We start from the raw sequence: 11264 nt of genomic DNA on the forward strand, positions 1-11264 counted from the left end.
TGGCTCATCAGAGCACTGCAGTGTGTGCAACCTTCTGCAGGATTGCATTGCAGGCCTGACTGCTGAACCAAGACATTCCCATTTACCCCCTGCTCTGTTCTCTTCAGCTCTTGTTCAGCCCGGTATCCAAGGGCTGTCAAGTTTTTCCTGCTCCCAGTCTGTCCGTGCAATGGTCCCCATGATTTCACTGGTACTCAGCAGGGCTGTATGGTCTTACACCATCACACAGCCCCAGGTAAGCTCTTGCTTGCTCTTGTCTCTGTTTCTGTACATGTGTTTTACAGACAGTCATCATAAAGGCAGGAGGAACAAGTCGTAGAATTGTAAAACATTAAGATTGGGAAAGAACTGTTACAATCAAGTCCAACCTTTGACCAAACACCACCGATTGTTTAAATTTACCTCTCCTGTATTCTATTGCTTGATTTTAGGGGAGCTTAACAAGGGCACATTAATTGCATCTCAGAACTACATCTGGTGATGGTGTGCAATCAGGTCTGTATTTAGCCCACACCAACAACTCATCAGAACATTTTAGTTGGTAACTCACCCCACACTGGCTTCTTCCTAAAGAGTATTTTCACATACTGTGGGGAAATCCCTGATCTGGTGGGCTTCCAATACATTTTTTGCTGTATGTTGCAGAAGAGAAGGCTCTGGTGTTGGAAGTGGTGCTCCTTGACCTATTTCCTATGTCTCTTTAGATTTAGCAATTAACTTTTCACCCCATGGCCCTGGGGTGAGCAAGACTTGAGGTTCCAGCCACAGGTGGAGACTGGTATTGATGGAAGAAAGTATGCCTTCAATATAGATCACCCTGGACTTGTGAGCGGCATTGTCAGGCAGGAGCTTGGAAAAGAAGGTGTTGAGAACAAGAGATGGACCCTAAAAAGCAGCAAGAGGCTGAGGGGCTGTGAGAGGAGGAAAAGGAGAGGGTGAATCCTTGGTAAAAGAGGGGAAAAAAATGAAGGCAGGGCAGATTTCTTGGAGGGGGAGATAAGGGGTTTTAGGCTGCCACCCAACTGCTGCACTCATATCGGAGAGCCACAGTCCTCACCCCAGTTCTGTGCTGGAGCTGCAGCCAGGACAGACTGCAGTCCTCACACACCAGAGTGCAGGGCAGAGGTCTCCAATTTGCTGTGGTTTGACTCAGAGCCAGAATTCGGAGGACAGCAGTCTGACAGCCCAGAGCTGTATTGCACTGTGTGATGCTTCAGCTTGGGTCAGTGTTAGTGTGAGCATCTTTGATGCACTTTACTGCTCAGTGGAGACTGGTCCAAGGGCTGGGCAGTAATTTTGGCCAGAGCCTGCTCCGTATAGGTAGAAAAAAATTTTTTTCATGCTCTCTCTGTTAATGGTCACTCTAGCATTGGTTCAAAATTATTTGAATTTATACCTTGGGGCAGCTGGATTGTTCCTGTGCTTAAATTAGCTGAAGGTCAGCAATCTTGAAACCTTTTCCGTGTTGCCCTCTCTTCCTCTCCTCCCCTTGGCACTCGTCGACAGAAGGAGCAAAGTACACACGCCATCTTTGTTAAGGAAATCCTGGGTGATTTGGGGGAAGGGTGATGCTGCCTTCTCCTGTAGGGAATGATTTGCAAGTAAAACAAGAAGGAAGGATGAGAAGAAAAGGAATGTAAAACATAATGTTTCTCTTTACCCAGCCTCTTCACTCAATAACGCCCCACCTCAAAAACGCAAGAAAAATAAAGTGTTGTATGTCTCTGCAGTGCTGCATTACCCTGTCAAGGAAGAGACAGGAAGTTGCTTAGGTGGAGGAAGGTTTTGAGCCACAGTGGGGTGAAACGCCAGACTTTCCTTTCCATTTTTAATGTGCTTGAGCTGCTGGCAAGCACAGCTGTGCTTAGGTGGGAGTGGGAAAAGCAGAGCTGCTGGAGAGAGAGCTTGTTCAGGTAGTGTCCGTGCCAAGGAGCGTGTTTGAACAGAGTCCCCTGGGGCATGAACTGCTGAGCACCAGGCTCGGCCTGGCAGGAGCGAGGGACAGAGGCAGGGCTAGATTCCGTAACGCGGGATTGGCACATCGGCCTCGGCGGGCGATACGTGCCTGGGGCAGAGGTAAAACTCCCCACAGAGCTGAGTTACAGTCTGAGCTCTCTGTTGCCCAGACGCGACCAGGAAAGGCAGGAGCCCAGGGGAAGGGCGCGGCGGGTTTGTGCTGGTAGAGCAGCACAGGGGGGAGTTTGTTGAGTCAGCAACTCCTCTGAGCTGGAAGAAAAATTGTTCCTGCCTCCTGCCAGCACTTCATGCAGATCCAGAATACAGTTCCCAGAAGTGTCCCTACATATGTTAGCGAGAAGGCAACTGTGCATATTTTGCTGCAAGGAAGTATGGCGAGTGACGCGGCACTGAGCGGTGAGCCTGGGGTAATGGTGTCGTGAAGGGAATGCTGTGAATTACAGCGCTGAGGGGCTTATCTGCCCACTGCCAGGGAGCAGGTTGTGCTTCCTGTCTCCGAGGAAGCTTGCAGACAAGACCCAGGACTGGAAGCAGGCTCAGTACCAGCCGCAGGGCTGGGGTCGTGTGGTGCAGTACCCTCCGTTACAGCATCCTCATTGCAGGAACAGCGAGCTGGGAAAACTACAGTTCCCATCACCCTTTTGTGCATATCCCTGCGAAACTACAATTCCCAGAACCTTTTAATGAGCCACAGAGGATGTCTATGGAAATAAATTGCCGACGATTTTTGCATAACACCCTGCACCTCCGGCGTGCTGACCGGCCCATGGTTTGTGAAAACGGGAACAGGGGAAAAGCCAGGGAGTGTCAGCGCTGTGGAGCTGTGGTTTCGCCCGCCCCAATAGTCGCAGTGATATCCTCCAGCGCCGAGCAACCTTCCTCCTCTCAGGACTCCCTTGATAGTCACAGGGAAGAACCTGGCCCCCGGGAAACACGGCTGCAGCGGAGAGAGAGGCAGATAAACTACAGATCCCGGCATTCTCCGACAGGCAGCACCTGCGGCAGTCCCTGCACGCCGTGGGGGAGGTGGGGGTGAGGATGAGGATGGAGGGCAGGGAGGAGATGCAGGGCGCCGTGGGGCTACGCTGCACCTGGGACATCCCGCCACCCGCTGGCACCCAGGCCAAGTGGGTGAGGCTCAATGTGGGGGGCACCGTCTTCCTCACCACCAGGCAGACCCTGTGTCGGGAGCAGAAATCTTTCCTGTGTCGCTTGTGCCAGGGCGAGGAGCTGCAGTCGGACCGGGTAAGGCAGCTGGGTTGCCTCCCGCACCGTGCCCCACCGAGCACGGGGAGGGCTGGAGGGATGCAGGGACGGAGCCAGACCCCGGCAGCTGCAGGAGCAACTGAGTGAGAAATGCCTGCTCTTTCCCCCTCCTCTCCCGGGAAGGATTTCCCCATGCCAGATCTCACTTTGCTGTGTTGTAGCCTGGCACCTGCTTTCCCGAGCTGGGGAAAAGAGAGGCCATCTCCCCTTCGCTCCTGTTCTCCTTCCTCTTTGTCACCCCACATCCTGGGTCTATTTCCCAGCTGTGTCTGCCTGACTCAGCCTTGTTCCCTGTAAGGGGATCTCTGCTCTCTCACCCCAGGCCTGGATGCACAGTTGCACAAAGAGACTGAGGCCTATTTTTTGGGCCTTTTCAGCTGGATTGATTCGTGCTGAGGTGGGCATGCTGAGCAGACCAATACAGGAGTTAAAATCCAAGCTGGGCTGACTTGGCTAGGGACTCTCAGGGACTCATGATTTCCAAAGAATCTTAGAAATTGCGGACATTTTTGCTTAGGTTTGTATTTTCTTGTATTTTAGGGTATTCAAAGGTTGGTTACAAGTTTCCCTTGGGTTTTTTCTCCTTGTGATCTATCTCTGTTGCTAGGATGAAACTGGTGCATACCTAATAGATCGGGACCCCACTTACTTTGGACCCATTCTGAATTTCCTCCGTCATGGGAAGCTGGTCCTGGATAAAGATATGGCTGAAGAGGGTGAGTCGTGGAGCTCAGAAACCTCCCACTTACCATCACTGCCATAGTCAGGAAAAATAGGACTTGTTGTCAACCTTGTTGTCTCGTTCTCCTTTTGGGTGTTGATGTGGGGGGATTTCAGCGAGCTATCCCTGCAAAGCATGATAATGTCTCCTTTACTAAAGGGGATTGGAGTGGATGAGGAAGACATCCTAGCAGGTGTTGTGGCATCATGACTGTTTGTCCAGCAGAGATGTCACCAAAAGAGAAGTAGGCAAGATCTCAGCCTCCATAAGCCATTTGTTACTTGTTCCCAATCTACTTTTAACCAGGCTCTGTGACTGAGTTTTCTATTAATGACTGAGTGTTTCTAATTAGGAATGAAAGCCCTGAAGACCAAACAAAACCGAGCTCTGTAATAAAGACCATCATTAATCAGCAATATGCACTGTATGCTGCTTGTGCTCTGACGGGTTGTGGACTGCAGAAATTCCAGTGGAGCAAGCCAGGCAAACCAATCCCTCATTTGAGGTTGACAGTGGGTCCAGTAGGACGACTCGGTCACATCACAGTGTTACCAGCCAGCAGTTCACAGTGCCTTGTTATTTTTTGGATGCTAGGGCCTAATAAGGAGCCAATTCCAAAGACAGGCTGTGCTGTCCAGCCCTTTCCAAGCACAGTTTCTGCATGTTCATTAGTCTTCTTGCCTCTCTTACATATCTTTACCTAAAGCAAGGAAAGTTTTCTTCAGAACAGTCTTATCAGTTATAATTCCAGAAATATATCCAAGTAATGGTACAGGATTGTAATAAGCACAATTTTGAGGTGTTTCGTCCTTGACAGTTCTTGTAATCTTGAGGTCAGACAGAGTTCATCTGCAGGTTTTAATATCAAATCTAAAACATAAACAGGAGTCCAGTTCATTTGCACTGACTTTTGTTTTCCTGCTGCAAACATTCAGGCTGGCATAAAACTAATCCATTTGGCAATTCATGGCTGAATGAGAGATACAGAAGAGGTCTGAGTGTGTCAGGTAGTGAAGGATCAATCTCCCCACCTACATTTTCTGTGTACTGCCCTGGGGACATGTGAGTGTTGGCTCCCAGCCACCTTTCCCTTACTGACCCTCTGGGAACCAGCTCCCTTTTCCTGGAGGACTGTTAGCAAACAGGTGAGTCTCAGGAGAGGTGATGGATGCAGACACCATAGAGAAAAAAATCAAAACTTTGCTGTTTACCTGTTTTGAGTTGAAGAACAGGGAAGAGAGCCAAAGATCATCTAAAGTCATATGGGGCTGCAATTCCAAGTGGCCCAGGAGGTAAATTAGGCTTTTCTAGGGTCTTTTGATGACTTGTCAGAACCAGAAGTTGTGGTTCTCTGCCTTAATAAGAGTCTGAGCAAGGTGATAACAAGTTATCATTGAGAGAGACTGAAGCCTACAGTTGTTCTCCTTGGCCAGTTATCTGGGAAAGGTATTAGCAGTCCTCAGCACAAGCCTTCACTGGCAGTGCCTGTTTTGTAGTAGCAGGCAGCATAAGGAAATTGGGGTGAGTATTAGAAACAGGATGCAGAGAGCCAGGTTTCAGTTCTCTGCAGTAAGAGTTTCAAGCCTGTTAAGAAGTGAAGCAATAGTGTAATTTCTCTCTATGGACCTTGTGAAGCTCAGAATTGATCATTTGCAAGTTGAAAAATAAAGATGGGCTGTTAGCTTTGTGGTCCTTCTGTCTGTCTTTCTCAGGGATCCTTGAAGAAGCTGAGTTCTACAACATCGGTCCTTTGATCCGAATAATCAAGGATCGAATGGAGGAGAAGGACTACACAGTAACACAGGTATGGCAAGATAGAGTGGGGTGAGGAAAGGAGGGGATGTAAAAAGGGAGAAAGATGAGTCTAGAGGGAGAGAAGACTTGAGAGAAGCAGCAAGGAATGGAAGGAAGCAACTAATTAGAGATTATGTGCTAATCCCTATGCAGCAAAATTTTGCAGGGGACAAGCTACCACCAATTTAGTTACAATAAACAAGTTGCAGGTTTGTTTTGCATCCCCAGAAGTAATGCTGGATGTAGCCCCTGAAACTAAATCAGCTTCTCTAGCTTTTGGAAGAAGGCAGCTGGTTGCTGTGGGATATAGAGGAATGTTTGTGAGGAGAGCAAAGGTGTCATGGAGGTGTCATGGTGTGGGGAGTCCTGGGAGTGTAATCACAATGAAGAGCATGGTAATACCTGTAGAGAAACCTGGAGAAAACAGGTGAATAGATGGCTGTGAAAGAGTTAAGTGCAGATAGGGAATCAATCCTGTGGCACAATCACACCCTGTCTTGGCCAGCAACCTTTGAAAATCTGTCTTAGGGGGGCGATTGTCTGCTATCTCACTTTTCATCTTGTCTGCCTCAGGCTGTAAGCCTCCAGCAACACAGTTATTTTGTGCTGAAAAACCCCATTAGCCTTTGTTGCATTTGCAAAAATGGTTTTGTAATGACAAGTACAAACTCCCCATCAAAAGAAGCCAGTATCTTCTGGGGACAATGCAGGAAGCATTTAGCTCAGTCCCTCCTCTCCAGAAGAGATACTGTTCTTGCTTCCAATGACAGCACAGTATGAAGTTGTTCGTGGTTTCCACTCCCCTTTCACCTGGGAACGTGGGGAAGGACAGGTCTGTCAAGGAGGGGTATTACCACTTCATTTTGCAGGAGGGGAACAGCTTTTAGCATGTGACTGTTGTCAGTGTTCGCTGCAATTTTGCTCTCAGGTGCCTCCTAAGCATGTCTACCGTGTGCTGCAGTGCCAGGAAGAGGAGCTCACTCAGATGGTTTCCACTATGTCAGATGGATGGCGCTTTGAGCAGGTATGGATAAGGCAGAGCAGGGGGGGAAGGAGTGGTTTTTTGGGGAAAAGATCGTGGATACCATACAGTTGCCAGGCAAGGCTCCTTCCCTCTCTGAGAATACTGGGTAAGTCATTGACTGAGCCATCACACTGGCTCTTTCTTGCCCCTTTCTAGAGGTTTAGAGGATACTGTGTGAGGCCAGTCTGTTTTGCATGCTGGCTGACTTCTCTCCTGGTTCTCTGTGTTGTCTCCTCAGCTTAGTTATGAGGCCTTTCCACTGGGATTATGGATTGGACTTGATGCTGCATGGTGGACTTTCTGCCTTGCTCCTCAGGTGGAGTGGATGTTTTCAGGAATGTGTGCTTGTGATTCTTGCTCTCATCTTTTCTAGCTTGTGAACATTGGCTCATCCTATAATTATGGGAATGAGGATCAGACAGAATTCCTGTGCGTGGTCTCCAAGGAGTTGTACAACTCCCCCAATGGCCTGAGCTCTGAGCCCAGCCACAAAGCCAAGGTGAGATCAGCTTTGCTATGGCCCTGCTCCCATTGCCTATGAGATCCTTTGCTCTTTGCTCCTTCTCTCTTTTCTCTCTCCCCTGCGACAGTGGGGCACCTCAGTGGTGAAATACAGGAGCCTGTCCTGGTGTTCAGCACCGTGGCATTACACCCAGTGCCCAAAAGGAGGAGTGTGTGTGTTGGAAGGGTGGTGTGTGGCTGTGTGCGGCAAATGGCTTTAGCAAGTCACCCTGGCACTTCACATGCTACTCTAACATCCCCCTCATGCCTCCTCATGCCCATTCTGTGTGTGTCACTGCCTATAGGGCATTATTTCCCTGAAGGTTTTGCAGCATTGTCTTTCCTTTTTCCGAGTCTCAGCCTGAGGGGTGGATATCTCCTGCTCCCCTTTTGAGGGAAGGACAGAAACATGTGGCAGTGCATGACACCCTGTAGACACCCAGGATGCAGGAAGGAACACTAGCAACTGATGGCAGTTGTTGGGCGGTGGGGTCTCAGCACTTGTAAGTGGGTTAGATACCCTGACGTGATACTCCAGAGGAAAACAAGTCTCTCTGTTCCCTGACCTAGAATTGTGTTGGCCATGGGGAAAGGTCTCTTTTTATTCCAGTGTTATGACGATTGCTTTGTTCCGTTGTGTGTCAGAAAGAACTGCCGTGGCTCATCTTGCAAGTATCTCCACTCTTTCTTCCTTTTGTCCCGCATGCTGGGCCACAGAGCACAGAGGAGGACCTGGAGGAGGAAGAGCAGGAGGTGGAGGAGGAGGCAGAGGCAGAGGCAGAAGCAGAAGCAGAGGAGAAAGGTGCAGCAAATCCCTGAGGAAAATGATAAAAATAACCCCCCAGGCATAGACCCGCCACCTTTCTGGTGAGAGCTCACAGCTAGCAGCAGGGAAGGACTAGAGCAGGTGTGGGGTGTGGGGGCTGTCCTCTCCAGGAGTTGGAGTCTCTCTGGAGATAAAGCTGATAGGGGAGAGCTGTTACCATGGCTGCTGCTTTGTATTTTAAACTGTTTGGTTTATCTACGGTTTTATTTTTATTTGCAGACTGTCCATCTATTCGGGATTGTGCTAAACTCTCTTCCTGCGGACCCTCCCTCCTGCTCCCTTCCGTGTCCATCCCAGCACTGTCATCTACCTCCCACATTGCCTCACTTGCCAGCCTCCAGCATCCTTCCCTCTGCTCTCTTTGTTCCCCAGGGCTCAGAGTGGTCTCTGCCCAGGGCCCTGTCTCTCTCTGCTCCTCACTTTTCCTCCTCTGCAGGTATGTTACCTGTCTGCACTCCCAGCTCCTGCCAGCCTGAGCTCTGCATGAGTGACTCACTTCCCTCTGTGGGTATGGCCCTGGTTTGTAGAGCTTGGGGAGGGGAAGGAGGGAGGTGTGAGGTTGACTCATCCCTAAGATGGCTTTACCTATGCGTGCCTTTACCTGCCAAGCAGATCCTATGGCTCTGGACCAGAGGCTCTGGCAGCAGAAAGGAGAGCGCAGCTGGGAGAGGGGTGGAAATGAATGCAAAGCAGGCAGGGGTGGTTCAGGGAAGGGGTGGAATTTTGCCACGTGTCTGCGTGACACACATGCCAGATCGCTTCTCCAGGCTCCGTCTGCAGCTCCTTTGCCTGCCAGCCCGGGAGCAGTTTGCAGAAGGCAGCCTGTTGTTTTTCCCTCGCTGGGCTTTTCCCCCACTGGCTGTGCCAGGGTGAGAGCGCAGTGGGAAAGGTGGCAAAGGCAGAGCAGAAGCAGCTGGTCCCCATTGCAGATGTTCTCACAGCTGTGTGCAAAATGAGCCTCTCTGCTCTGCCTCCTGGTTAGGAAGGCTGGCTGGCCGACATGCATGGGGCTGGGTACGGAAAGCATTAGAAGGATTCCTCTCCATACTGCAAAACTGTGAGGCTCTTGTTAAACTGGAGATGCTCAGTGCCAATCTCCACCTGTCCTGATGGAGGGCACTTGTTAGCTGGCTGACGTTTCTCTCTCCCTCTGTTTGAAAGCCTCCTTGTCTATGGCTGTGGGACCTGAGTGTTATTATCTTAAGACTCGGTGTATGTTAATCACATGGACTTTTTCTTCCTTTTGGTCCGTTTTCCCACTGTCATTCCTCATCTCTTTTCTTTTTCTTCTGTTCGTGTTTCCTGTCATTTCCCTTTTTCTGATTCTCACTCTCCCCCCCATGCTCAGTTGCCTTTTTTTCCTACCGTTGACTTTGTTTCTCTTTCTCTCTCCTCTAGCTGTTACAAGCCAGAGATCTGAGGACATGATCTGAACACTCCAGTCCAGCCTTTTCATTTCTTGTTTATATCTTTATTTTTGTACTGCAATGTATGGCAGCCCCTTGTCCCACAGTGACACCCCCAGCCCCCTTCACTCTTCACATGCAACCATTTTTTTTTTACAAACTCAAGTCAGAGGCCTGAGCTTCCAGCCCTGGAGGAGGGCAGATGCTCCATGGAGCCCCTGGGCTGCTGTAGGAGCTGGAGCCCAGGGCCCCCTCCTATGCCTGGCAGTCTGGCTTTCCTTAGTGTCACAGTGGCCCCTGGTGGGGACATGAGCGATCAGCCACTGCAGCCTGCGGTCCCTTCGTGAGCACCCTGGATGCAAATGGGGACTGAAATGGTGGCAGCTGTGGAAGAACCAGCCCTTGCCCTTTCGCTGTTGCAGGCAACTGGTCTGGGCATGTGGCCCGCGGACAAATGCAGAGCCACCGTCCTTTTCTGGGTCACCTGTATTGCTTGGAGGTGTCCCTGTGCTGGGTATCATGTTCCTTGGTGCCTCCCTCCCTGTCCCCCAAAGCAGCCCTGTGCCAGCAGTGTGAGGAGAACGGTGTGCTTCCTGGGTACCAGGAACATGCTGGTACCTGATGTTGTGTCAGCCAGCACCAGGAGATCCCAGTTTTGGGGAGCGGGGTGTTTGCTTCACTGCTATGTCTGAAGACTCCTGAATAAAATTCACAGTCTGTTCCTCCTTGCCGCCTCTCATTTCAAGTGGCAGGAATTCACTGCTGGTGTGTAAGGGGGTGGGAGTTGGAGAAAAGGAGTTTGGATTCATCACCTGGAGCCACCAGAAGCTGCTTGTGCTGTGCCTGTCTTCTGGGGGCTGGAGGTTCTTCCCACTGTCAGTGCGTGTCTGTGCTGCATCCCCACTGCAGGCAGCTGGGCTACAGAGCAGGTTTGCTTATTGATATCTGCACCCTTAAATCATGACAATCAGTGAGGACCACCTGTCTAGTGAATGTATCGACCCCAGGGACATCTGGGGTAGCGGGTGGGCAGGGGTGTGGAAACTTTTACCAGTTGCCAGTGCCAGGACTGGAGTGTGGTCAAAAACATACAAACCTCAAGATAATTTTTAGCAGAGTGAGGCAAACTAGAGCCAAAATAATTCTCAAATTAATTTTATTTCTAATTCCAGAGAGTGGCCAATTGTGTACACACACACACACACACACACACACACACACACACATACATATCTTTAGTTAAAAAACTAAACCCGCAGCAGTTGCAGTTTAAGCCCTGTGCCCTGAAGCCTTCTCCTTCACCTCCTGGATTACCTGAGATAGGAGATGGAAGCAGTTGAGACGCCCTGATGTTAAAGGTATTTGGAAGGGCCAAGGGAAGGGGATTGGAGTCTGCTCCAGCATTTTTACTGGGGGAAGTGCAGCAGTGGAGGTTGGGTGCTGCTCCAGCATGGAGGCAGGACACGTGCTTGGGGGTGCAATGCTGGACTCATGCCTGGGAGTCAGTGAGACGTGAAGAGTTGCCCGGCTGAGCTGAACAGCACACTGAACAGCACACGCCAGCTAAGAAAAGAAGCAATTAGGGAGATGGAAGAGGAGGAGTGATGGGAGGGGAAGGGGGATGAAGGATAAGCAGCAGGAAGGAAGAGGGAGGCAGATTGATTTCACAGTTACTGGAATCTCTAACTACATCAGTCACATTTTCTTTCAGCAAATGTTCCAGCATAGGACTGTGGCTGAATCACATGG

At 50.1% G+C, this 11264-nt stretch overlaps 1 protein-coding gene across 5 annotated transcripts; it reads left to right on the forward strand.

The window, feature by feature from the left end:
- The first annotated feature begins 3015 nt into the window (after window positions 1–3015).
- On the forward strand, window positions 3016–10240 carry KCTD17 (potassium channel tetramerization domain containing 17). Of its 5 annotated transcripts, none has more exons than XM_032105567.1 (8): window positions 3016–3222; window positions 3851–3959; window positions 5677–5768; window positions 6687–6782; window positions 7156–7281; window positions 8001–8085; window positions 8329–8617; window positions 9508–10240. In XM_032105567.1, the coding sequence occupies exons 1-7, from the start codon at window positions 3016–3018 to the stop codon at window positions 8583–8585; spliced, it is 972 nt and encodes a 323-aa protein (XP_031961458.1). In that variant the 3' UTR covers window positions 8586–8617; window positions 9508–10240. The 5 variants fall into 5 exon arrangements, with proteins under 5 accessions (XP_031961458.1, XP_031961459.1, XP_031961461.1 ...); XM_032105568.1 differs by having other exon boundaries at window positions 8329–8545; XM_032105570.1 differs by lacking the exon at window positions 8329–8617 and having other exon boundaries at window positions 8001–8150.
- The last annotated feature ends 1024 nt before the right edge of the window (window positions 10241–11264 follow it).

This window comes from Corvus moneduloides, chromosome 4 (assembly GCF_009650955.1).
Source record: "Corvus moneduloides isolate bCorMon1 chromosome 4, bCorMon1.pri, whole genome shotgun sequence".
Classification (NCBI taxonomy): domain Eukaryota; kingdom Metazoa; phylum Chordata; class Aves; order Passeriformes; family Corvidae; genus Corvus; species Corvus moneduloides.

Excerpts from the sequence above, each read along its gene's own strand:
- KCTD17 (XM_032105567.1), top strand. The coding sequence starts at position 3,016 with ATGAGGATGGAGGGCAGGGAGGAGATGCAGGGCGCCGTGGGGCTACGC. Across the intron at positions 3,960-5,676 it reads TAAAGATATGGCTGAAGAGG|GGATCCTTGAAGAAGCTGAG; the intron begins GTGAGTCGTGGA and ends TGTCTTTCTCAG. Across the intron at positions 5,769-6,686 it reads AGGACTACACAGTAACACAG|GTGCCTCCTAAGCATGTCTA; the intron begins GTATGGCAAGAT and ends TTTTGCTCTCAG.